The 27,836-nt window shown below is 32.5% G+C and overlaps 2 protein-coding genes across 2 annotated transcripts in view; one reads left to right on the plus strand and one right to left on the minus strand.

The window, feature by feature from the left end:
- Positions 1–27,836, minus strand: part of LOC125055685 — a 75,028-nt gene that overhangs the window by 34,581 nt on the left and 12,611 nt on the right. Inside the window, exon 2 of the mRNA XM_047658158.1 lies at positions 18,262–18,391. Coding sequence (XP_047514114.1) covers positions 18,262–18,391 — 130 coding nt within the window. The remainder of the gene's footprint in view (positions 1–18,261; positions 18,392–27,836) is intronic.
- LOC125055684 lies at positions 22,772–26,812 on the plus strand. Its single transcript, XM_047658157.1, has 2 exons — positions 22,772–22,924; positions 23,031–26,812. Exons 1-2 carry the CDS (start codon positions 22,785–22,787, stop codon positions 26,734–26,736), a joined length of 3,846 nt encoding a protein of 1,281 aa, XP_047514113.1. The 5' UTR covers positions 22,772–22,784; the 3' UTR covers positions 26,737–26,812.

A 27,836-nucleotide genomic window follows, 5' to 3' on the forward strand; every position in this document is an offset into this window, starting at 1 on the left:
AGTTTCGTTTTTATGCCAATATAGAACTAGCATTATGACCGGGAAACCCTCATAAAAACATAAATAAAAGCGAGGAATTATTTATTCACATAGGTTTATTGGTACACCTATGAACGCAAACAAAAACGTTCAAAATCTACTTTTGCTGTCAGTTCTCAAATGAAGACTGAAGAATGAACAAAGGACTGGCAAGAAACTCTCAATCACTCTTTTCTAATATACGCTGTGTACACCACTCTCCTTATCAATCTATTGACCATACAAACTATAAACCGCGCGAAACCTGCGTAAATATGTAAATAGCTTGTATTATATAGCGGATGACTTAATAGAATTTTTAATACCCTCAATGAAACTATGAATTTGCGTCGCATTCTGATGACTGGAAGTGCAGTCATCCAGCACATACCGTATCAAAAGAACTGTGTTGATTCAACTGAATGAGTCAAATGTTACATTCAGTCATTCATATTACGGTAACAAACAATTTTAGTAAATTTCATAACCCTAATGAAACAATGAAATTTCGTTATATCAGCCCTGCGATTCTGTAACTCACTTCACGAACTCACACAGCGGTTTTTGCATCGGCGGTCGCTCTCAAATCAGTCGTGAAGCAGTCATTTTATGATTTGGCATTCTGATAAACAATAAACTACAAGCTCCCACCTTTTCAGAATGCCAAATCATAAAATGACTGCTTCACGACTGATTTGAGAGCGACCGCCGATGCAAAAACCGCTGTGTGAGTTCGTGAAGTGAGTTACAGAATCGCAGGGCTGATGACTGGAATTACAGTCATCCAGCACATACGTTATCAAAAGAATGTGTTGTTTCAACTGAATGAGGAAAGTAGTTACAATCACGAATATACTTCTCATTCAGACAAACAATTTTAGTATTCAATACGTTTTGATTCAACATCTATTCGAACGCTACAGTTATATAACTGCGGGCAAAAGGGCAGGCTCACCTGATGTTGAGTGAAACCACCGCCCATTGTCACTCAGAATTCCACAGGGCTCGCGAGTGCGTTGCCGGTCTTTTAATATAAACATGTCTTACTTTTAAACAGTTCTAAAATAGGGAATTAGATACATTGTCTCCTGAAAATCGATGCCAAGAGGCAAGGACAAAACCCCAATTATCCCAAATCATTAATTACGTATTTAATTGAAGATTATATCTATCCTATTTATTAAGGGAAAGCGTATTCGAAAAGATTTTCATTGTTTAATATTTCATGTAGGTGTTTGTTGGAGATAATTCGAATTATCAAGTTGGGACGGAAAGTAAGTGTAATGTAGGTTTTGTAGACGTATAAAGATAGACTTTGATGATTTGGCTTTGTATTATAAGTAAGTTTTAAATTAAAAATGGTAATAAATAAATGTAAAACGAATATACTTCAGTGAATAATTGATTCTTATCTAAATTATTCTTATGATTTACGACCAATTTTTATGAATTGAGCGTAAACATAATCCTGAGGTCATGCAAACCCGGCCAATGCCGGCACATAGAAAGATCAATGGAATTTTCTATATCTCCATAAATACTAGCTTGTGCGGCGAAGGAAAACATCACAAGGAAACCTTTATATCGTCGTCTTAAGATAGACGATGTTTTTTAGGTGCTGAAAGTTGGTCACTTACATACTATTAAATAATATCAATGAAATAAATGTATAAATGTACTCCATTCTTCATTAGGGGTTACGGGAGTTCAAACTCGTATATATATATAAATTAAAAGTAATCTGATTGTATATTAAACTAGCGGCCCGTCCCGGCTCTGCACGGGTGGACATTTATTTTTTAAATAGTTTTTGTAGATATTGATATTATGTTATTTAATATTATGGAACATTTTTTTGTCGCGCATGCGATGAAAGATATTTCAATGGATTTTTTTACACCTTGAGTAACAGTATTGTAGTTTTAGTAGGGTTTCTTATTTTTTTCTTGCAATTATAATTTTTTTTGACCGAGTCCCATGCTAAGCTGGTGAAGCTTGTGTTATGGGTACTAGGCAACGGATATACAAACATATTATAGATAGAAAGACATATAAATACATATTTAAACACCCAAGACCTAAGCACAACACCAAATGTTCGTCTCAGCTGGGGATCGAACCCGGGACATATGGATTCGCAGTCAGGGGTACTAACCACTAGACCAATGAGTCGTCAATAATGATATTAATCTGTGATAATGTAGCATTCAAATGGTAAAAGTATTTTGTAAATGGGTCCAGTCCTTTTTGAGCCTATTCGTTACAAACATACAAAAAAGCTTTCCTCTTTATAATCTATATATATAAAAGAAAGTCGTGTTTGTTACAACACTTATAACTCGAGAGCGGCTGGACCGATTGCCATGGTTTTTGATTTGTTGGATTTGTTTCCGTCCCGAATAGCAGAATAAGCAATAAAATATCGGATAAGTTATCGAATAACAATAAATACATTAATTAATTTTACGAATGCAAAAACCATATGGTGCCATCTGTTGACAAAACTACGCATCACTTTACGTCGAATTCGTGTCAGTTCAAGAAATTCCGATCTTGAGGTGAATGGGGAGATGCATAACCATGCTTTGATCCTGATCAAAAGATGTTGGATATCAGAAAGTGCTTAACATGCAGTATCGCCATATTGACGCTAGAGAGAAGATGCCTAATGTGTAAAACTGCCATTCTTCTTTCGCAATGGCAAGCAATAAAATATTTCTATATTTGCAAAAAAGTTGTATTAATGTAATACTTAACATTAATGAAATCCTAAAATAAGTTAAATTAAAGTAACAACGATATTATAAGGTTGTAGGGCGGAACGAAGTTAGCCAGGTCAGCTAGTATTAGAATAGATTACTTTATACCTACTTAAAATAGATTTTATACATTCTTGTAGTATTAATTTCTTAGGTTTCTTAAACATTCGTTAACACTTGTTATAGAACATTTTATCAAATTTGCAAATATGTGTGAAAAACCAGTTTGATAACGACGAAGTATGTAGCTTCGTTTGACATATTTTATGAATTAGGGTGTTAAAAGCCAAGTCTCGTTAACCCTAATTGAGGGATAGGTCAGACATCATTTCAGCGGCAGCAAAACATATTAAATGCAATATAATATTACTTAGTGCACTTACGGAAACTGTAATGCACACGGAATATTGTATTTACTGAGTTCACACACAAGCACTCGTCACTCACACAAAGACCACACAGGCAAACATGAACCGTCTCGCACGTGCCTTTAGGCGCCTCTTACAGTGTCTTTACCCTCCGTAACGAGGGTGAGACACCTGGCATCACTATTCTTCTTGATGCATTTTATATTTGCCAGTTCTAAAACTTTAAGTAACTTTTATATACTGCGAATTTGAAGTAGCACAAATTTTAAATAGTATAACTGCTCCCATATAAAGGGCTTTTATTTCCCTAATGGTTTTTAAACTTACTCCTCTGTGACGTTGACGTCGTCAATAAGTCTATGATTTATCATTTTATATAGATGTATATTGCTTTTGGTCTACCAACAATTTGTCTCATAGTATTGTCAAGATAATGAGGGTACTGTTTAGACGAATCAATACATGTTATAGTACGCACTTATACACGCGTAAAACACTTTATACAAGAAACATTATTATTTTATACATTTCAGTCTGTTCACAAGTACAAGAACCCGAACATCAGGTTTTGCGCACCTTTACACAGCAAGGGCGTATCATACAAAAATCCCCTTTTCAAGTAGAAGTTAAACCATTTCTACCATTAATATATTTCTTTTGTTTTCTATATGTGTCTTTTCACGTCGTCGATGTTTAGGATCTTAAGACCTGCCAGTTTCCAGCACGTAATAACAGAAAGCGGGTCTGAAACCCATTTCAAGGTTGAGAATCGCATATTCTTCCTCCCAATTGTAATTGGCATAATTTACATTGCTGTTAATACATAATAAACGAAAAACAACCCTGATTAAGGGATTAGCGCTGTGTGATCAAAACAGAAGCTTTTAAGGCTTATTTTCAAAGTTTCAAACAACAAAGTCATAATTTTAATTAGCCTGATGTAGGCGCCGGCCCTCGATATAAACTAAGTTTTATCTCCATCTTATCTTTGTAATCATAATAAAAGCATTTCGCCATTAACAGCAATTAGTTTGGCTCAGCCAACAAATTATGCTTAATAGCATGTAAATTAATCTATAAAGCTACTCCCTTAATTACTCGTAGGTATATTACTACTATCGAGAAGTATTTAAGTGCGAATAAATACAGGTCATGCGTATTGGATTTTTCTATTTATAAATAATAATAAATAATCAATGGCGCTACGACCTTTTTACGTCTGGGCCTCAGATTTCTGTTTTATGATCATTTGGTAATCTAATAGGCAAGTAGGTGATCAGCCTTTTGAGCCTGATGCACGCCGTTGAGTTTTTTAAGGCAAGCCGGTTTCCTCACAATGTTTTCCTTCACCGATCGAGCGAATGTTAAATGCGGACCTAGAAAGAAAGTCCATTGGTGCACAGCCGGGTATCAAACCTACGACATCAGGGATGAGAGACGCACGCTGAAGCCACTAGGCCAACACTCACTGGTGTTAATGAAACATAATTAATAAAAGTATTAATACGGTAAATGGAGAACGGAGACCGAAAAATTACAGCGTGTGAGTTGCCAGAGAAAAGCTGAAGGCTGCCTAGAAATTCCAACAATAAAGGGGCAGATGCAGAAATCTGAGGCCTATACCTGTGTAGACTGTGGCACTGATTATAGTATTCCCGCTTAGGCCCCTTGTCGTAGATTAAGTAAGATGAAGATGAGAAATAAGAATCTGTTCTCTTTACATCTATCTGTAAACACCGAAAAATAGTGCGATTGAAAAGGAATAGATTTCAGTAAATAATCCAACCAGCACCATTGACTACCAACAGCAAATGGTATAAAGTATAATTGTTGACAATGCTCCAACATCTCTTTAGGTTCGAATTACTTTCTTAATTAGATTCGTATTTCAAACGGTATTTTAAGGCAATTTATTCTCGGGCTCAAACACTTTAGACTTGTACATTTGACACAAGTATGCCAGCACAGAATATAGCTTTAAGTTTAATTTACGTAACACGATCTTAGCACGAACTATATTGTTCGAAAATAGAATGTAATAAATAATAATATTAGGTCCTTACATATGAAATTGGCGTTTTGTATGAGAGATACAAAAAGTAGATTTTTTTTAAATAGAATATATCTAATTATTCAAACTGTGTACCATTGCTATCTATGCACTTTTACCATCTTAGATGTAGTTCATTGATCCCTTTACTAGAAAAAACATTCGGACGGGAATCAATAAAAACTTTCAAGGCGGTTTCGACTGCCCCATCAGAGTTGAACTTTTTACCTTGCATCCAAATTTAGAAAATAATGGAAATCTGTTGGAGCAAGATTCATGTCACGGTGTCTTAAACATTCCAATTGAAGCCCCTCTTTGGTAGCAGTCACTTGTGCAGTGTGTGGTCTAGTTATCGTGAAGCAGCAGTGGCCTGGAGCAATTGACCAGCCTTGGTTGATTAAACCGGTTCTAACCAAAGAGGAGATATTTGAGGACAAAGTACGACAAATTGTCCATTTCATATGAAAGGACCTAATATTTTGTTTTGCTTTGCTTTGTATCATATTTCTTATTAGTGTAACTTTTTGTGGATACATCCAATGTGTTTATTTTATGTTTTTTTATTGTATAGAGATGTATCTGTTTTGTTTCCCAAATAAATAAATTAATAAAATAAATAAATAATAATATAACTGCGTAACTAATTACTAATAATTAAACGCATATGAATACTGACAAAACTATCATCAAGTGCAAGTAGATTAATTAATATTTCTCGTATCTACATTATAATGACGCTTTCACTTCTGTGTATTTTATATAAACGTATAACGTTAAAGCGTTTGCATTTTTTCCATTAAGCCAAATATCCGTCCATTTTAAGATGTTAATGCGACACTGAAAAGTATTTTGGTAACCTATTCCACAGTATCTTAAAACGAAATCGTTGTCTGCGCCAAAATCGATACTACTGCATGTATTTCACATAAATTCTGTCCGCGTCACCTTGACGCTAAAATAATTGTATTACCATTCTAGTTAAATGTTTTTATAAACGCCCGACTCTAAATCTAAATATTAGAAAGAAAGTATAATTCTAGCGTTTCATTTATTGATCATGTATATTATTTTTAAGTTGTTGTTGTGCAACGTATAAAATATATTAAATAAACAGACACAAAACACGTTAGTTCTAAAAATATCTTAAAGAATCTTCCACTGGAAACAATATGCCATAGCAAAAATAAAAACACTTTAAAAATCCGTTCCAATAGAACATAGACACATTCCTACGTCTATTTTATTTACCTTTTTATAGGCAAAAGCATTCCTTCAGAAACAAATATTGATACAATTGTCTTTCTAAACCACTATAGCACGGACGTGAAAGAAAAGCAGGACTATTTTTTATCAGTAAAATAATTAATAGCATAATACAGCGTCGTCCCAGCTTTTGCAAGAACATGAGACCCAAAATAAGCTATATTATTCTTAAAACCACAACAGTTAACACGGAATCTGTGCCCAAGTCTCGTAGACTTTGTGCGTAAGTACTTAAAACTAAGTCGTGACAGGAATACAACTTAGGGAACTCTTTACCGGGAGCTTACAAAATACAAAGACACTGAAGTATGATGAATCTTCAAGATAATATTGGTAATGGCAACGTCGTTTTTACATTTAAAAAAAATTCAATATTTAATACAACATATTATATCTATTAAATATTTTTAACCGATTAAGTATTTTTTTCAAAATACCGAAGGAGGAGATTATTCAATTTTAAGTGTTTACTTTATGTATGGATAGTAATCTGACATAGTTTTCAGGATAATAAATTGGTTACTAAAAATGTGTTCGTAAAGTGTGTAGGTTAGTCAAAAAGTTATGAAACTGCTAATTATTTGTTTTTTATATTCGACACCGATGCAGTAATCGGTACAAATTACAATAATCATACGATCAGGGAGGGCTTTTTTTGTTAAATTTAATTTAACAAGGTGACGGCATGAATAATAATTTAAATATTATATATTAGCTTATTGACTTAGTTCGTTTTATTAGTTTAGATTTATTTCTTCAAATTTTAAGATTTATAAGTCAAGATTTTTTTCGGATACGTCACAACCCTTGTAGTCCAGTCATTATATTATACATTAATTGTTATTTGTCATTATATACAAAGTACGTAAGACTTTGCGACGCCATAGAAGTCGTAATTCTTGTTGAAAATGAAAAATAAAAAAACGAATTTGTAGGTTTGAACACGTTCTAGAAGTTTTGTTTCGGACATTTTTCGGTATCTTTGACGAGAAAAAAGGAAATAACGAAAAACTATTTTTTCTTCTCAAATTTATGGTTTTTTATCGATAGCTCGATAACGATGATCGGTACGTGAAAATGTAAACAGTCTTAATTGTAGATCGTGCAAAAAGCAACAAAAAAGTATTCTTCAAAAAAAATCGTATCTCATCGGAGAACCAAGTGTTATTCAGGTCGACAATCTGAACTTAAGCTTTTCTAGCCGCCCCCCACGTAGTATCCAAAATTTGGCTTTCTCGGTTTATTTTCATTTCTAACCCGATTTTTCCGACGTAATGACTGGATATACTATTAGCGCTACGACGCTTGGGCTCAGATTGCATTCGTTTTTTTCATATTTTTTTAATTTCATACACAATAAGGTGGATACGGCTTCGGTCTGACGCATGTCATCGATTTTTGGATTTCAAACATGACTATAACATAAAAATGCCGGTTTCTTCACGATGTTTTCCTTTACTGTAAGAGCGAGTCTTAGATGCACAAGTAGAGAGATGGTCCATTGGTGCAAAGTGCATCAACCATTAGTGATGCGAGTCACACGCTGACGTCACTAGGCCAAAATTACCCATAACCCGTACTAGCAAGTATTAATTATACATAGACAAAAAAATCTATAAGTGCCCGGTAATCGAAGATATGACCTCAGAGTTCAGAGTAGCACTTAGCCACTAGGCTAACGGATAAAGGTAAATGACTTTTGTGTAAATAAAAATATATGTTTATTGAATTTTCTCCCGATTTCCCAGACTCGACGTTTGAGTTAACTATTGACCTGAATTTACAATTTTAAAAGCCGTTTTAAGAGGAAATATTTAATGACTTTAATTGTTACTCGTTGGATTCGTTTTTAATCATACATTGCTAATGAATTAATTAGAAGAATATCAAATATTGCATTTCAGCGATGTTTCCCGTGAATAATATCTATGTAAAGTCAATAAAAATACTAGGTTTTCTTTTATTATGGAACAGGGGACAAAAGGGCAGGAGGCTCACAGGCTTCCAATGCGAGACGGCTCGCGAGTGCGTTGTCTGTCTTTTAGGAATTGGATGATTTTGAACATGTGGTACTTGTACTAGTCGTGATTCTCTGAATGAATCTGGTAGTAAATGTAAATTTAGACATTTTTATTGTACATTAGAATTTTGTAATGGTGGTCTAATTTACGAAAAGTGAAATACAACATGTATTGTATACATTATGTATATATATTATGATCCTGACAAAACTCAAAATTTTTGTAGATATAGCTTGTTAGAATCGACCTACCCCTTTGTAAAATTTGGTTAAGTACCCACATTCATAATTGTACTTAAATAATTAATAACTAGAATATAATCTTAACATAGGCTGTAAATAATAAAAAAAATACTGCAAACACTTGTCACAATCAAACTCAGTCATTAATTAATTCAAATGTCTGAACGTTTGAACAATTTTGATGGGTTAATCTTAGATACTAAATATAAATAATGATAAAATACTGTGAAGAATAAATGACTTCCCATCAGAAATTTAATAAAAATCCTTACTCGTAAAATCGTATTTTCACAATGAATGGTGAAGGGTCAACTGTCATTTAAACCCGGGCACTACATCTGTCGCGACGGTACGAAGAACTCAATAATCGATGAACTGAATATTGAACTCATTGAGAATTGTGTTTGTGAACGCTAGAGGTTAAAATCGTTGAATTAATTCTAGTTTTAGATAAAGAATTAAGTAATTAAATTAAGTAATTTATGATAGATTTTGTTCTTATGAAATAAAATATGTTTATTATGCAACATAAGATACAATATGTATCACTTATTCAATTTGAGTTTGTAGGCATCCCTACTTATCGGCAAAGAAGACAGAGGGACAGGCCGAGAGAAAAAGCCGGCGTAAAAAACTCTCGGTACTCTTTTAAAATTTAATATAGAAGTATTTCTATTAGAAATTGTTAGCGCGATTTCGTTTTCAAAGAAAGAACATGTGTTATTCATGATGACAAAAATTCTTTTTAAACGAATCTCTCGATTTTAAAAACATTGTTCTTAATAATTGTATCTGCTCAATTTCTAAGATCATCCTTTACCTCAGTACCGATTTATCCTTTACCGACAGTATTTATCGATTTTTTTTTATATTTCGTCTTACACTAGATTCAACATAGACCCAAATAAATATCTTTTGCTCGATATTTTGTTATTCCTACATGTAAATATCGTTTATTATCTCTATTTCTCAGCACAAACAAAAACAATTTATCCTATACTAATATTAGGTTTCGATTAACAGTACTAAAAAAACAAAAAGTATATCTCGTGATACAATAGATTCCGGAGATTTTAAGTTTATATAGAGTTTATTAATTTATTTTTTATTATTTTATTGCTTAGTTATAAAATACAATAACTAAAATTATATTATATTAATTATATGCGGAAACAGCTGCCCAAATTTACTAAAAGGCCGGTAACACATTCGCGAGCCCTCTGCAGCATGAGTGTCCATGGGCGGCGGGTATCTCTAAACATCAGATAAGCCTCCTGCCCGTTTGCCCCCCGTTCTATAAAAAAAAATCACCGAATTCTAGTCCGACCAGTCTGATGATGATTGTATGCGGTGATGTTAGTTATTTCGACTTTATATTTGCGTGTTGTTCCCACGAGAATGTAAGTGCGTGCTCCTATTTCACCTTGCCTCCTGCTGATAGAGGACAAATATTTGTTTTTAATTTATTTTATTATTATTAATTAAATTTAACTTTTAATTACTTAAGATGTCATGTGGAACATGGTGTAATGGTTGCAGCTCCTTACAAACATTGTGTAAAACAAAAAACTTGTCGATCAAAAAGAGTGGCGGAGAGTTTATTACCAGTTCTTCTACGCCCTTGATTCGAGAACTGGCAGTAAATGTAAATTTAGAAGCATTGAATGTATATTTCTTTTATGAACCTTCATAAGTGTACGATATGAATTTGATTTGATTTATTTACACATATTTTAATTGTAATATTCATCAATATTAATAATTAATTACCTCCAAAATTAGGATTATTAAGGTTTATAAACAAAACTCGTGTAATAACGGTATTCTGTGATGCGGGTATATTATCTACGGACGGTATAAATTAGATAAAAGTTTTCACAAACTTGCCAGAAAACCGTATCCTGTAATAAATCTTGGTATTCCAACCCAATTTAAGTTTAAATTTATTTAAGAAATTTCTGAGTTGAGCCTACAACAATAGGCTACGATTTTACGTCATCTTTAATTAGACAATTTTAAATTAAATAAACCACGGGTTTAAAGTTTTACAGCTATGGGCATTGGGCATAGATATCAATCAAGCTACGCCGAAGAAGCAATGCTGAGAAACTGTTTTTGTTTGTTGATCTTTGTTCGATTAAGTACAAAACACAAGCGATTTATAAGACGAGACTTCTTATTCTATATTATTGTATCGTCGTATTTCTTGTTCTTTTGTTTTTTTTTCTTAGATATCATAAGCAATGTGCACGCACACACAGCCACAGTTATTTTTTTTGTGTAACACTTATAAAGTAACAATTATTATTGTTACACTTTCCGGGCGTTATCTTTAGATTCTTAGACATCAATGTAATGACGATATCTGTCTTGCTCCTAATTGTAATCATTTGTCTAAATATTCAAATTCTTGTGAGAATTATTTATTTTAATAGTTTTAACAATCTAACAATATCTCATAAACTGCACATTTTAATACATGTAGGTATATTTTCTTAAGTTTTTAACTAAAATCAAATAGAAATATTAATTTATTTAGTAACGTTTAAGAATCATAAATCCATTACGGCAATGTACTGCTGCGAGGCATTCAAGTCATAATGATTTTATACCACCGAAGTTAACTATAGTGCATAAACAACCATTAACTAAATAAATTAGCTTAACCGAAACGAGCCGGTTTGAACTGGATAATTGCTGTTGAGCTGAATGAACAACAGCTTGCATACAAACTTTGCTCATTAGTTGAAAATCCATTTATTTTTCCAAATACTGGAATTTCAACTAATTGCAATTTAATTGATTTCAGCCAGTTTTAGGTGACTCCCGTATGACAAAATTGTATTTGATATACGAATATACAGGACTAGCCGTTTCCCGCCCTCTTTGCTGGGCGAATTAAAATAGGAAATAAATAAAATTTTATGTTACTTTATTATTTTTTTATATATTTTTATTATTCTTCTTTTTAACTTCCCGCTAAGAAAATTGAAAATTTTCGAAAATCGAGTTTTTAACAGATGTTTTGAGGTTCTAGGAAGACTCCCCGAATGTTTCCGCGGTGAAGTCCGTATGTATAAATTTTCATAAAAGTAAAACAGCAATAAAAAATGAATTGGAATTTAAAAAATAAATAGCCATAAACCATTTAGGAAAAATTTCGCATCAAATGGCAGTAGTTTCATGTCGATACGATCAGTGGTTTAGGCGTGAAGGAGCCTCAAACGAAGACTATATTTTTTCTCATATATATATGGAAAAGTCTCGTCTATGAATCTTAGCTTCACAGCTCTACGCACCAAGCAAAAAACTTTACCTATCGCATTTCCAACCTACACTGGTATTAAAAGCCTGAAGAGTTAGGAACCACTGATTCAAATAACAAAAATTCTATTAGATAATTCACATTTACGCACAATGGATCTTGTGTCTAAGTGCGGAAACTGAGTCCACCAACCTCTAACCTTTTAGATAGTCCACATGTAGGAATCTTTAGGCTATATAAAAGTACGTTACGGTTGAATAAGGCGGGTACAACCGCATGGTACTATTTAATAAAACAAAATTAATACACATTAGGATTAGAGAATAATGATCTAATTATGAAACATGAAATTGATAGTGTTAGCTTTTAATATTTATTTAATGAAATTCTAAAAAAAATTATGAAACATATTCTTAAGCATCTTGCGTTCGGTTGTTTACGAATTGTTACGAATTGACGTCGAATATTTGCCCGACGTGGGATGGTCGAGTCGGAGTAGGGCATAGATTATAAGAGAAATGGTGTCACATGTGCATGTCCTTTGTAGATGTTTGAAGTTATACAGTTTAAGTAAAGTCAGTATTTTATTTCCTACCCTTATACGGGTTGCAGACCAAGAGCAAGACTAAGTTAGTTTAGCTTAGCTCGCATAGCTGACGCAGTTTTAGATACTTGTGTGCAGACCGCAAACTATACGAACTAAGCTATGTGAGCTAACTAAAATATGCGAAGCTACGTTAGTTGTGTATGCCGATGCGCAGCTACACGAGCTAAGCTAAGCCCCTCCCGCTACCCCGCACACCCTTTGCACATCCTTCGCCTGTGCTGTCCAGTGTTCTTTGTTGTACACACGCAACACTGACTGAGCTGTTGGTGTGCACGCTATTTATTTCTAGCTTAGCGTGCTTGGCATAGCTTAGTTTTCGGTCTGCAACCGGCTTAAGAACTAGATCAAAAAGCTCTTACAATAGTAACCGTTACCATGGTTACCATTCTTTTACGTAAAAAAATCATAGCCTTTGTAACCAACTCAAATATAGTCAAGGTTTTTGGCGGTAAACTTCATCTGCTGTCATAACTTTTATTTGGGGCATAGCACATTTCTCGGTCAGTTTCATTGATTGATACTACCTTTAGAACCTTTTACGTAGAAAAAATATTATAACCAACAAACAAAAATCTTTAGTCCGCGTTTTATTATAAGTCAGGTAAGGATTTTAGTCATAAACGTTACCTGCAGTCCTAACTTTCGTTTGGAGTATGGGACAATCTCATTTATCAGTGAGTTTCATTGATTGAGACTATTTAGAGCCCCAAAACATATCAATTCATTTTTAGAAGTGCTACGAGTTATACGTATAGTCTACACAAGGCAAGGAGAATATTATCGCGCCAAAAGTCATTTCGTAATATTGAGGCTCAACCTCTATTATTGTTATGACACTATGGTGTATTTATAAATCATACCCTCAGGCGGGGCTTATTTGGCCGTTTGTTTTAAATAAGCATTTTCATACAACGATTGTTATTATTACCATAGAGCACATATTATTTGATGGAAAGAGATTAAATAGTGAGTTACTTAGTTAACAGTGTAATTAGACTGATTAAGTTTTTATGAACAAGAGAATTATAATACATATTTTTAGTCTGTGAAGGGGAAAAAGTTTTCGTGTCAAAAATGAGTATTGTAACTCGACCCCTAATATTCTGAATGGATTAATGTCTTATAATAAAGTCAAAGTCAAAATCAGTTATTCATACAGGTAACACAATGTACACTTATTAACGTCAAAAAGAAATATACATTAAATGCTTCTAATTTTACATTTACTGCCAGTTCTCAAATCAAGGGCGTAGATCGGAAGAGAAGAACTGGCAATAAAAACTCCGCCACTCTTTTTATTCGCCAAGTTTTTTGTTTTACGCAACGTTTGTAAGGAGCTGCAATCACGACACCATGTTTTACATGACATCTTAAGCAATAAATAATTCTAAAATAAATTAAAAACAAAGATTTGTCCTGTCAGCAGGAGGCATGGTGAAATAAGAGCACGCACTTACATTCTCGTGGGAACAACACGCAAATACATAGTCGTAGTAATACTATGTATAATTAAGTTTTATGTTTGTTTTACATACTATCTATCATAAGCTAACATTATAAATATCATGGATTAGACACGCGTAACCTCAATTACGTTAATTACCGGGCAATAATAATTACTACTCTTACCCAAGGGTAACCTCGATTCCTGACAAAATAACTCAAAAGTCAGTAAAAAGTTACTCACTATTAAAAGAGTAAATTAACTTACTCATAATTATAAGAATATAGTTTTATACGTCGCAGAATACCTATTTTATATTAAAAGTTTTAGACTATTTTTATTAATTGTTCCTCTTACTTAGAAGGAGGCAATTGCCCAATTTAGCGAAGTAGCGTTATCTTTGTCACGCTTTATGAGTACGGGAGAAGTCGTACAAGTTAGTAGATATTACTTAGTACATTCAAAAGTTTTCTACATTCCCTTAATGTTTTTCTATTACCTTTCTATTCTCTTCTTATTACTCATACTTGTTTCGCTATAATCATTTTAATATTTACAATATATTCTATAAGAACTGTGATTGTTTACGAAGATTTATAACGATGAGCCAGTTATTAATGTAGTTTCATAAAGAAGCTGATATGTTGAGGATGTGAAATTAACTACTGTCACACACCCTTCTGGTTCATAAGTCGCACACAAAATCGATAATGATTTGTAACCAGTAAAGATGAGTAAATAAAGATTTCAATGATGGATTCAATCAGAAGCTGTTTCTGTCGTATGATTATGAAATCAATGATTTACTAAACAACATCAACGTATAAGATACAGTTTTATGAACAAATTTTAAATTTATCCGACGTTTCGCGTGCTTTACAGCGTGCGTGGTCACGGTGACCTAAAATTATGTCAAATAATTGTAAATTTATAATAATACATAACTTTAATCCGGTAAAAGCTTTTTTCTTTAAATGTGTAAATGTTAATCAAAGACAATACTAAATTATGTCATGTTGTAATGGCCCCTTACAAGGTTTTTTTTAATAAAAAACTTTGTAATGAAAATAAGCGGATCTTATTGCCAGATCTTCTTATAAATTCTACATCAATTAAGATATTTCATTAACGTTAATAAGCTAATTGTTACCCATATGAATGAATAATTTGGCGTATTCGAATACGAAGAATTTTCTAAAAATTTCATCACAGTTCCTGCCAAATCCTGCTCCACTTCACTTCACCTCCAGATTGACGAGCCATTCCAAATGCATGGGATTTTCCTAAAAAATACTCACCGCTGAAATTTTGTTTACTTTTATTTAGGCTTTCGATTGATTCCCGTTCCTTTGATAAGTGGCTGGATATAGAAAAGCATCGCGATGTTAAAAATATTGGATAGGATACTGATTGAATGAATGAATTTACGGGATTAAAAACTATCAATCATATTTAACATCAAACGTCAATCATTAATCTTTACCAAGACATTTGTTTATTGTCTTTTTTTTGTTCGTTTGGGCTCAAAAGTGAACACGTAATTAAGAACATCTTTAGAAAAAATATTGCCTTCCGCCTGTTGCCCTCTTATTATTTAATTATTTTAATTGTACTGTATTTCTTGCCACGTAGTGTTACGTAGCGTACACTGGTTTAAACCTACAACCTCAGGGATGCGAGTCGCACACTGAAGCCACTAGGCCAACACTGCTCCATCATGCTTCATCCACGTAACGTATTATTAAAATATTGCTTATTTTTGAGCGGTGTCTAGTGGCTCCAACGTGCGACTCTCATACCTGAGGTCGTAGATTCGATCCCCGGCTGTGCACCAATGGACTTTCTTTCTATGTGCGCATTAAACATTTGCTCGAACGGTGAAGGAAAACATCGTGAGGAAACCGTGATGCCTTAGACCCAAAAAGTCGACGGCGTGTGACAGGCACTGGAGGCTGATTACGTACTTGCCTATTAGATTAAAATATGATCATGAAACAGATTCAGAAATCTGAGGCCAAGACTTAAAGAGGTTGTAGCGCCACTGATTTATTTATTTATTTTTTGCTTATTTTTACTATTTTTCTCTCCTGTAGCACGACATACTAGCAACGTAAGATACATAAATTACAATAAGTATCCAATTAAAACCAAAGCCACAGTGAAATGAAACTCTCTTTTTGAAACTGCGACCTATTTTTTTCTGAAACAATGCTTCGTATTGCTTTTAAGTGCTCATTAGGGTACCAAAAGAATTGTATTTCCTGTTAAGCTCGTCCTATTTTATATTGCATTTCATTGGCCTTTACATTTGTATTATGTAATCTTTTGATTCTTAGTTAAAACAATTGCGCGCGTTCTCTGCGGTTTATTTTTAAATATGAGTTTTAGATGGAGATTATATCATTATTATAAATATCACCTTAATTTAATTTAAAAAAAAATTTCCGTACCGGGCCTTATAACTCAAATCGTTTCTTAAGAAGTAAACTCTATATGTTTGTCTCTTTCTACATAACGCCTCAACTTTTCGTGTTACACTTGATTTTACTCCTCATAAAATTTCCGTACCGGGCCTTATAACTGAAATCGTTTCTTAAGGAGTAAACTCCAAAAATACGGTTTTAATAATTTAATCGAATATATTTTTTGGGTTATAAAATTGTAAAACGTTTATCTTATTAATGTTTAATGACTATATATTACTCTATATACATTAGTTTCTAAGATAAATGCGTCATTAAACAATTTCTTCGGCTTTTAATAGATTATTTAATTTTATAAAGTCAGTATTATAGCAATTACGCTTATGTTTTCATATAGTTTGATAACACTGGTTACACCTAACATACATATATATTAAAATCTCTACACAAAACTCTATCGACATTAAACGACGCTCTGAGTACATGCCAAGCAGATCCATTTAATGACAGTCTCCATGTCTTCAGGCGTAAGATGCTGCAGCCACTGTTGATCCGTGACCAATAGTGATTATTGCAAGTAGAAAATTATTGTTATTTTTATATATATCATTGTAAATTGCATGTTTTTTTTTTAATCTAGTTTGTTTTTTTTTACTTTTAATGTTTAAGTTATTTTCTCTTTTTCATTGTAATGTTTCCCTTTAAATTTTGTGCACACTTGTTATTGATGCACATGCATGTATCTTGTTTTCTATGTCATGTGTTCTCTGTAAGTGTTTGTATGTGTTTCGTTAGTGTGCCTTTTAAAATAAAATACATATTGAATTAGTAGTTCATAAATAATATTGCCTTTATATACTTGGCTTCTTTCGTTGGTGAAAAACCTACAGTTAATTAAGCTACAAGTGTATATATCCTAAGGACCTGTCAAGGGAAAACCTTTTTGCACGTTTAAAACACTCCCGGAGGTAATTAATGTTCTTTATGGTTTTATTACCAATGTTTCATATATATAATATATCATCAAAGAAATATAATTGAAAATGTTTTACTGTAATGCTGCAAACAATTTTAATAATCTAACGCCTATTAATTAAAAATATTCATTGATTGAGATGATATAGAACTTCAATTCAAAACACGATTCAGCTCATTGACATTTAGAACATTTTGATTTGTCAACATATTGTTATGTCTTTAGCAGATGTAATGTAGACCTACCTTAGTTTAACATCAAATATAATTTTAAAGAAATTATTGTAAGTAGAAATAGTAACAAGCAGCCCTGCGATTCTGTAACTCACTTTTCGAACTTACACAGCGGTTTTCGCATCGGCGGTCGCTCTCAAATCAGTCGTGAAGCAGTCATTTTATGATTTGGCATTCTAATAAACAATAAACTACAAGCTGCCACCTTTTCAGAATGCCAAATCCTAACATGACTGCTTCACGACTGATTTGAGAGCGACCGCCGATGCGAAAACCGCTGTGTGAGTTCGAAAAGTGAGTTACAGAATCGCAGGGCAGAATTGCAAGCGTTAAATAATTTCATACTTTAATATTGTAATCTATGCAGATGAAGACACTAGATTCTTACTAATCGAATTTGAAATAATATAATAATTATTTTTGAACTATTTAAGCTTTTAGTAACTCACTTTATTACACAAAATCGTGTCAAAGTAATTTATCAAAGTCCAGAATATCAAATGTTTTAAATTCTTAATAGAGTCTAACTGCTTTAGTCGATACAGCAAAATAGGTCACTATCTACAATAGAACTTTCGGTGAGTAAATTTACCTGTAACAAGATTAGCGTGGTGAAACTGGCAGACAGCATCGGCCTCATACCAAGAGATGCGGTCCCTGAAGTAGCGGTAGAACACAGGGAACCCCTCCTCTGGCAAAACCCATGTGTTGCTTATGTTTACCTGTGAACATGACTGCATTAAAAAAATAATCTGTGGGCTATATTTAATAATTAAATGCAATTCGATAAAAGCATGAACGACACAACAAGGTTTCTGGTCGTGTCCACATGTTATAGGGACGGCACCGCTTTTGATATTTTTGTATGTATGTCAATGTATATCATGTGTTTATCCTAATTTTGTGGTCCAAAAAAAAAAAAAAAAAACAAGGTCGCGTGTACCGCACGAGACAGATTTACAATGTTGGAATTCATCATATTTTAATTTTTGAACAATTTGAGTGAAAATAACATTGCTACTTGCACTGACATTAAAAATGAAACTTTTATATACGCTTATGAACAGATAGATGTTTGCTTAAGTTCTATAAGACACAAAACAAAAGCTTAACAAACGCGGATATTGCATTAGTCAATTAATTATTTATACTTTCAAAAGCCATCTACTAGGCACTTACGAACAGAAATACAGGGTGCGAGGGAAATATTTATTGTCACATGATACCGACATGAAGTCCCCTACATGCCCCAGGGATTTCTTTTCACTATGTATAAGACTTCCGATATTAGTTATATTGAGAGCAAACAGAGAGCACCTCTTGTACCTGCTACGGCGCCTAAGGTTAATTGCTAAAGAGAGGTAACAAGTTAGGGTATTCCCGCTACTCCTAAACCCTTATCCTAATGACGTGCAATCATGATCGGAAATCGGTGGGGAACGCAATGTTTACATCAAAGTAATATAGTGCATTTCATGCAAACAGAAGAAGAATGAGCAGACAGAAGTATGCTCACAAACGTAAAACTATATTCATTAGAGTTTAGCTGTCTCTAGGGAGGTGCGCGTTCAGCTTCACGGTCATAAAATGGCGATAATGAGGCGCCGGTAACAGCGCCCCCTAGACACAACATCAGACCGTCAACCCTATGTGTCTTGGCCGCAGATTGCATGTGTTTCCTTTATAGACAACGATGTCGCTAGCCTTCTGACTAACACACAGTGGTGTAGTAATAGGGTGGCAGGGCTGGCACGGCCCCCCGACCCAAGAGAGCCCCAGAGATATTATGTTCTATGGATGAATGTGAAGTCTCCAATACGCATTGGGGACTACAAACTATTCCCTCTCGCCTAAGGAAGGAGTCCTATGGCCATTGGTGGGACATATACAACGTGTAATTGAGTACGCTGAAAATCTCGAAGTTTATTAAAATTAAACTGAGTAGGGAAGATTTTTACTGATAGGGCCCCATCAAAAGAATTGCCACTAAAGTAGATTTGCCACGGGCCCCTTTGATGACATGTGACATGTGGATTTTTGGCTGTGTACATGTGACTGTAAGATCAGTCGTGGATAGAGAGGAAGTGCAGTTATTAATTTGGACATGGAAAGAAAATTCTATTAGTACACAGCCGGGACATAACGCACGACGCACTTGGGAATCGCATGAGCCTTCGAATAATCCTACTGCTTCTTAAAAATAAAGTGTATAAGTAAAAAATACTATATAATGTAAAGTGAATAAAAGTAGTATGGATTCCCGGGCACTGCCTCACCCACTGCTTCGGTAAAAAAAGCTGTTTCGGAGGCAGCGCCCGCCTAAAAAAAAAAAAAAAAAAAAAAAAAAAAAAAAAAAAAAAAAGTTTGTACTCTAACCCCACTAAACAGGACGTGCGGAGTCGAATGCACTCACTCCTGAACTGATAGCTCTAACCGTTCCAGAGATAGCTTTCCCAAAACCTTGCTAATTACTTACTAATCACCACCTTATCAGTTACTATTTCCTGCACGAAATCCCCACTCATTATCTAATTACTTAATGACTCAGTACGAATGCATCGTTATCTACTTTCCTACATTCACTAACCCGATCTATGGCTCTAAAAGAAAAATAGAATAATATAATATAATAAACTATATCTAACCTAACCTAACCTAAGCAAACAACAATAAATATACCTACATTAACACCATTATCTATAATAAAATTAGATGTAAGGGTTACATATTTAAATAAAACATTTTTATTCCAGGTATTATTCTTTTATTTATATGTCCATTATATTTCTATACAAATTTACTAGCACCGTATCATTGTTCTCTGAGTCACACGTAAAATTTCTAAGGAAGTCTTCTAATCTCATCCCCCTGAACTTGTAATATATGTATACCAAACAGTACTCTCCGCACACCGCCGATAGGTAATCCTGAACCGTAAGGTTATTGTATCTCCACATGCAACAATTCCTCCTTAAAAATCCTTCTATTGCTTCAATAGGTTTACGTCCAAACGAATCAAAGTATTCCCCAACTCTTTCGACGTTTATATGAATAGCCACCCAATGAGACCCCGGCTGTGAATCAGGGTCAAGATTGCATATGATAAGTGCTGGCACCTGAGCATACATCGGCAATCGATTTGAAGGATATACGTTGCTCTGGAGGCTGGGATGTATTCTACGAAGACTCATTTGCACTTCTAGTGTGTTCATACTTTAATACGCGTTTACTCCCCTACTCTTTCACTCTTTTACTGACTACATTTATTACTATCAATTCATATTTATACCAATGTATTTAAACACACATAATATGATCTCAACATAAGTAATGAGTCTCTTTGTAAAAAAAGTAATGAAGGTAAATAAAAACCATGTCATATTCGATTACATTATATTTTATTATTCTTAATATCATAATAATTACATAAGTGATTGCTTAACTACTATAATCCACACATACATTTCTGTTCTTATCTATTTCTATAATATTTGAAAACTCTGCGTAAACTACACAGTTAATTGTTTCAGTCAATGCGCTCTCGAATCTTACTTCCATTCTTACACTACCATGGCGTACAAGATTCCAATGCACATTAGAGTTAGCCGACAAGTCAGGTGTTAAATCAAAAGCTAGTAAACAGTATCCATTTGAATATTGTTCCCTCGATATTCCATTACCTTCGTTAAGAAAATGTATACCGGTGCCTGAGTACAGGGTGTGGTATGCGCTAGTAAATACATCGTTTGGAAATGATGGTTGTAATGATTTTGAAGGTATCTGTTGACCATCTATATATAGGCTAAATGAGCAAATACCAAAATTTTCAAAGTTGAAAGGATTTTTAACATAACTACCGTTGAATGCTGTATTATTCACAAAACCTATAATACATCTCTTAGGAACCTGTCCTAAAATATACTTCAAAAGTAATGAAGGTTAATAAAAACCTGATAAGGTTATTCGTTTATATTTTCATATTCGTAAATATATTTTATTGTTCTTAATATTATAATAATTATACGTATATGTGGTTGCTAAACTACTAGATACACACATTTCTGTTATTATCTATTTCAAAAATATTTTAAAAATGCAATGACTATTAAGATTGCAAAGGGTATTTAGAGTGCCCTTTGTATTTCTTATCCACATTTTACTGATAGGTATGGATACTTGTTCAAACATGCAGTCGAGTTGAATATCGTAACTAGATAATGATATCCATTACCAGTCTATATAACCCGATACTTGTAGAAAGATTTAGTATTGTGCTCTAAGTTCGGCAAAAGTGAAGTGGTTGAAAGTTTGAAATAATAAACAACAATGGAGGTAAGTTATTTAAATTTTATAAATTTGGTTTCAGTAAATTCTTTAATAATTCCTATTAATTTTTTGAAACGCATTTTGATTTGTTTATGTTATATTTCAGTCTTCATACAACCTGAAAGATGTGGATAAATGTTTCAGACCATATAATTATTATAATTTATCTGATGATGAAGAAGAGGTTTTAAACATAACAGAAAATAAAAATAAGAAGACCAATCGTTTAGATGACTTTTTTCTTCAAGAACCTGACCGGAAGAAGAAAAAAACTAAACTTTCTTCAAGTGTTGGCCGTGCAGGGAAGGAGGGAAGCATTTCATATATATCGACTGATAAAGATGATGGAATGGACGCTGACATACTTGTGAAAATGGAATTATATAGTTTAAAAAAGTTGAAAGAAATCCCAGTGGCACAACATTGGAAAAATGCAGATATTCGTGTTAAATATTATATGAAAAACGATTCCAACATTGATGTTCAGATAAAGGATATTGTATACAACATAACAAAGGGGATATCCGAGGAAGATAGTGTAAAACGTTACAGTTTTAAAAATTAGTTTCATTTAGTTTCTTCATGCTTCAGATTTTAATACCATATGTTTATATAATTAAGTAATGTTTCAGTTTTCCACTAGTATAAATACTATGTTGCATTGTACAAAGTCAATCATTGTGCTTTTTGTTGAAGACCTTTGCGCATTAAGGTTAAAAGTGTGAGACAAAAAACAGTTGTGAAACGAATACAATGTCTCAAGAATGTGTTAGTGTTTATTTTGATGAAATGGATCATGAATTTGAAAGCTTATCCATTGATACAATTGAACTTTTCAACGTTTGTGAGGAAATAGAAAGAAATGATTTAAATCACCCATTTTATGATCAAAGAATGATGGTGCTATGTGATGAATTCGATGGGAAACTGTGAGTATATTTAATAATCATATTTTCTATATATATTTAATTTTTTTTTTTTTATTTCTCTATTCGCATTTCTAACAGTTAAATATAATAAAATTTTATTCGACAGGGTTGATCAAATGGGTCGTGGAACTAAAAGGAAAGCAGCTGTTGATATTAACTCTGCTGACATCAAAAGAATAAAATCTGGATCGAACATGGATCTTTCACGGTCTTCACAAGAGCAATCAACATCGAATGAAGGTAATAATTTTAACATGAAATTTTGCTGTATTTGTAATAGAAATGTTTCCAAAAAATATTTCGCTAATCATCTAAGGAGCAATGCACATAAAAATAATGTAAATAAAAAACAACATTCAATAAAACCCAATGTTAAGATAATTGAGACTGCGTTCGGTAATAGAATAATAACCTATAGAGTAACTTCAGAAAATCAAAATGATTTACAGTTTGAGACACCAGAGTTATTTCTTGCATCTGTCAAAGATACAATATTTACAATAATAAATAAATCTATAGAAGATCATACAATTTTAAAAATAAATTTCATTTTATATGGTGACTTTGTTCAGGAGACAAAAAACATTAACAACACTTTTGATTTCCAATCAATGAATTTTATTGTTTGTATTGGTGATGATTTAAATATATTTTATACAACTCTCACGAAATCTCTAATAAACTATATAAATTCATTCGAGAGAAAAGATAGTGGGTGGAGTCTGAAAAAAATTTTACATTTGGATATGAATTTAAATCAATTTAACCCTTTAAGAGGAAAATCCTTTATTGAGTTACCACATGATATAAAAATAAAAAAAGCTGTGATAAATGTTAAAAACACTGATGACGCCTGTTTTAAGTGGGCACTGTTATCTGCTTTATTTCCAATTCATAAAAATTCGGATAGAGTATCATCATACACCAAATACAGTCATAAATTAAAGTTCGGTAATATTAAATTTCCAGTCAAATTAAAGGATATACACAAAATTGAAAGTCTTAATAATGTAAGCATTAATGTTTTTGGGTTAGAATATAATGAACAAAGAAAAAAGCATTGTATTGTTGGGCCATTGTATTTTACAAAGAATAAAATGCAGACTCATATAAATTTACTATATTTGACACAGGGTAAAATCGGTCATTATTGTTATATAAAAAATATGTCACGATTAATAAGTAGTCAAGTTTCGAAATCCAAGGAAGCTATATATCTATGTGACTTTTGTTTACAATATTTTTCAACATGTGAACGTTTAAATAACCATCAAAAAAATGATTGCAGACATATTTGTACACAAATACCAAGCGTAGATAAAAATAAAAAAAATTGGTGGGGCGATATTGTATCTGAAAATAAATTAAGTTTTGATAAATTTCAACGTAAATTGATGTTACCTTTTGTTATATATGCGGATTTTGAGGCTTTTTTAAGTCCCTTAGCATCATGTTCAAACGATCCTTCAAAATCACATACAATAAATGTACAAAAACATAATGTGTATAGTTTTGGGTACTACATTAAATGCTCATACGATGATAAATTGTCTAAATATGTAACATATACTGGTGAAAACTGTGCTTTAAAATTTATGGAAACCCTGAAAGATAATTTGACAACAATTGTTAAAAAAATTGGTTTCCAAAAAGTTGCTAATAAAATATCACCAATTCAGCAAGATATAGTTAGCAAATCTATTCATTGTTATATTTGTAATAAAATTTTGTGTGGGAATTCAATGATTTACCACGATTGGTTTACTGGGGAATTTGTTGGGGTCATACATAAAGTTTGTTCAGAAAAATTTAGAGTACCTTACACTATACCAGTCTTCTTGCACAATTTAAGCCATTATGATGCACATTTTATCGTACATGCCTTAAACTTTGATGAAGGTCAGGTAGAAGTTCTCCCACAAAACAAAGAAAAATACATATCATTTTCAAAGGTTCTTAAAATCAATAACAGTAATGTAACTTTACGTTTTGTGGATTCCCTAAAATTTTTACCCAGTAGCTTAGATACTTTAGCAAAAAATTTAACAAAAAATAATTTTAATGAATTATCAAAATGCTTTCCCAATTCAGAAGACTTTAAACGGCTGACTAAAAAAGGTGTATTTCCATATGAATTTATTAAAGATTTTGATACATTAAACTACAATCAACTTCCAGATCTTCCACACTTTTACAGTAGTCTCACAGATTCCATTATTTCTAATGAAGATTACAACCATGCCAAAGATGTTTGGAATCATTTCAATTGTAAAAATATGTTGGATTATTCAAATCTTTATTTAAAAACTGATGTTTTATTGTTAGCAGATATTTTTGAAAATTTTAGGCGTGTTTGCATTAAAACGTACGATTTAGACCCGGCTCATTACTATACAGCACCTGGATTAAGTTGGGATGCTATGTTAAAACATACTAAAACAGAGATTGAATTACTTTCTGATATAGATATGATTGCTTTTATTAAATCAGGAATTCGTGGTGGTGTTTCGCAATGTAGCACTCGCTATGCAAAAGCAAATAATGTTTACATGTCTGACTATAATGCGAAAGATAAAGAGTCATTCTTAATGTATTTCGATGCCAATAATCTATATGGTTGGGCAATGTCACAATATCTACCTACAGGTGGTTTTGAGTGGGTTAGTGCTGATACAGATTTTAATGTTAGTTGTTCATCAGATATAGGTTTTATCTTAGAAGTAGATCTGGAGTATCCGGTGGATTTACATGATAAACATTCAGATTTACCTCTTTGTCCAGAAAATATACCAGTTGGGGACGCTAAGGAAATTAGATTGATTCCAAACTTAAAAAATAAATCCAAATATATTATTCATTATCGAAATTTAATTCAATGTTTGAAAATGGGTTTAAAATTATTAAAAGTTTATAGAATATTAAAATTTAAGCAGAGTCCATGGTTAAAGAACTATATAGACCTTAATACACAATTAAGAACTCGAGCTAATTCTGATTTTGAGAAAGATTTCTATAAACTCATGAACAACGCAGTTTTTGGTAAGACTATGGAAAATATTGAGAAACGAGTTAACGTTAAACTGTTAACCCACTGGGAAAATAGGGGCAAAGTATTGGGGGCTGGGGATCTAATTGCTCAACCACATTTTCACAGTGTTTCAATATTTTCTGATAGTCTTGTTGCAATTCAATTAAACAAAATGAAATTAATTTATAATAAACCTATTTATCTCGGATTTTGTATATTAGATATATCTAAAACGCTGATGTATGATTTCCACTATAATTACATGAAAGAGAAATTTACTTCAAATCTGAAACTACTGTATACAGATACTGACAGTCTCATTTATCAAATATTTACTAGTAACTTTTATAATGATATAAAGCCAGACATTTGTACACATTTCGATACATCAGATTATAATCCAAACAATGTTTTTAATTTTCCTCAAGTAAATAAGAAAAAATTAGGTTATTTCAAAGATGAAAATTGTGGTAAAATCTTTACAGAATTTGTGGGTTTGCGATCAAAAATGTATGCATTACAGGTAGATGATAAAATTATTACTAAGGCGAAGGGTGTTAACAAATCTGTCACTAAAAAATTAACGTTGGATAATTATAAGTCATGTTTGTTTAATAAAAACGTACAGCATTGTAAAATGTATCGGTTTAGATCATTAAAACATACAATTTTTACACAGGAAATAAATAAGGTGTGTTTATCTTTTAATGACACAAAGCGGTACATTTTACCAAACAAAATCGATACGTTACCTATAGGTCATTACCAAATCAATAGTATGTAATTAAGTATTGTAAATATAACAAATTGTAAATTTTTATGTAAAATAAATTTGTTTTGTACATGTATAATGTATAAACGTGTACAGTACATTAATATTGTGATATAACACTTACATTTTTTGTATATTTCATATAAATAAATTGTTTTTAAAATATCAACTTAGTTTTATTCCTTTCCCTGAAGAAGACAGAAGTCAAAAAATAATGATTCATTTTATTCATCCCTTTGCTGCCATCGTAGCAGGACCTAGTGGATGTGGAAAATCTAACTTTGTTGCAAATTTCATTAAGCATAAAAGTAGTATATGTAATGAGATTTTTTTAGAAATAACATGGTGTTATGATGAAATGCAGCCGCTATATAATATACCTGGAGTAAATTACCACCAAGGACTACCGGAATTGCATATGTTTGATGGTAAAAATCCACATTTGATTATAATAGATGACTTAATGAGGGAATCTGATGGTCGAGTTGTTGATATATTTACAAAAGGTAGTCACCATAGAAATTTGAGTGTTTTTTACATAACCCAAAACTTATTTCATCAAGGAAGAGGACAGCGCGACATTTCACTTAATTCAAGTTATATTATTTATTTTAAAAATCCCCGTGACAAAACTCAAATACGATTTCTAGCTAGACAAGTTTCACCGGAAGACACGAAGTTTATTGAAGATTCATATACCGATGCTACTAAAGAAGCTCATGGTTATTTAATGATTGATTTGAAACAAAACACTGATGATGCTCGCCGCATAAAATCTAAAATATTTGAATCTAGTAATTTTTGTACAATATATGTTCCTATGAAAAGGTATAAGTATCTTTGTAATCAGCCACTCTAAGTCAGTAATGAACCATGTATCAACGAATAACAACGCATAAGGAATTGTTATCAGCTTTACATAAATTAAAACCCAAACATCGTAGGATATTACTGAAGTCTTGTAATAATCAAGAAATTAACTGTATATGTGAATGTATTCACAATGTTTTACAAGGAAAAGTACCTTTAAAAGAGAATACAAAAACAAAATTAAAAAAAAATTAAAAATCTCTTACGTAATCTGATCAGTAAAGGAAAAAGTTTTGAATACA

This window comes from Pieris napi, chromosome 14, assembly GCF_905475465.1.
Source record: "Pieris napi chromosome 14, ilPieNapi1.2, whole genome shotgun sequence".
NCBI lineage: Eukaryota > Metazoa > Arthropoda > Insecta > Lepidoptera > Pieridae > Pieris > Pieris napi.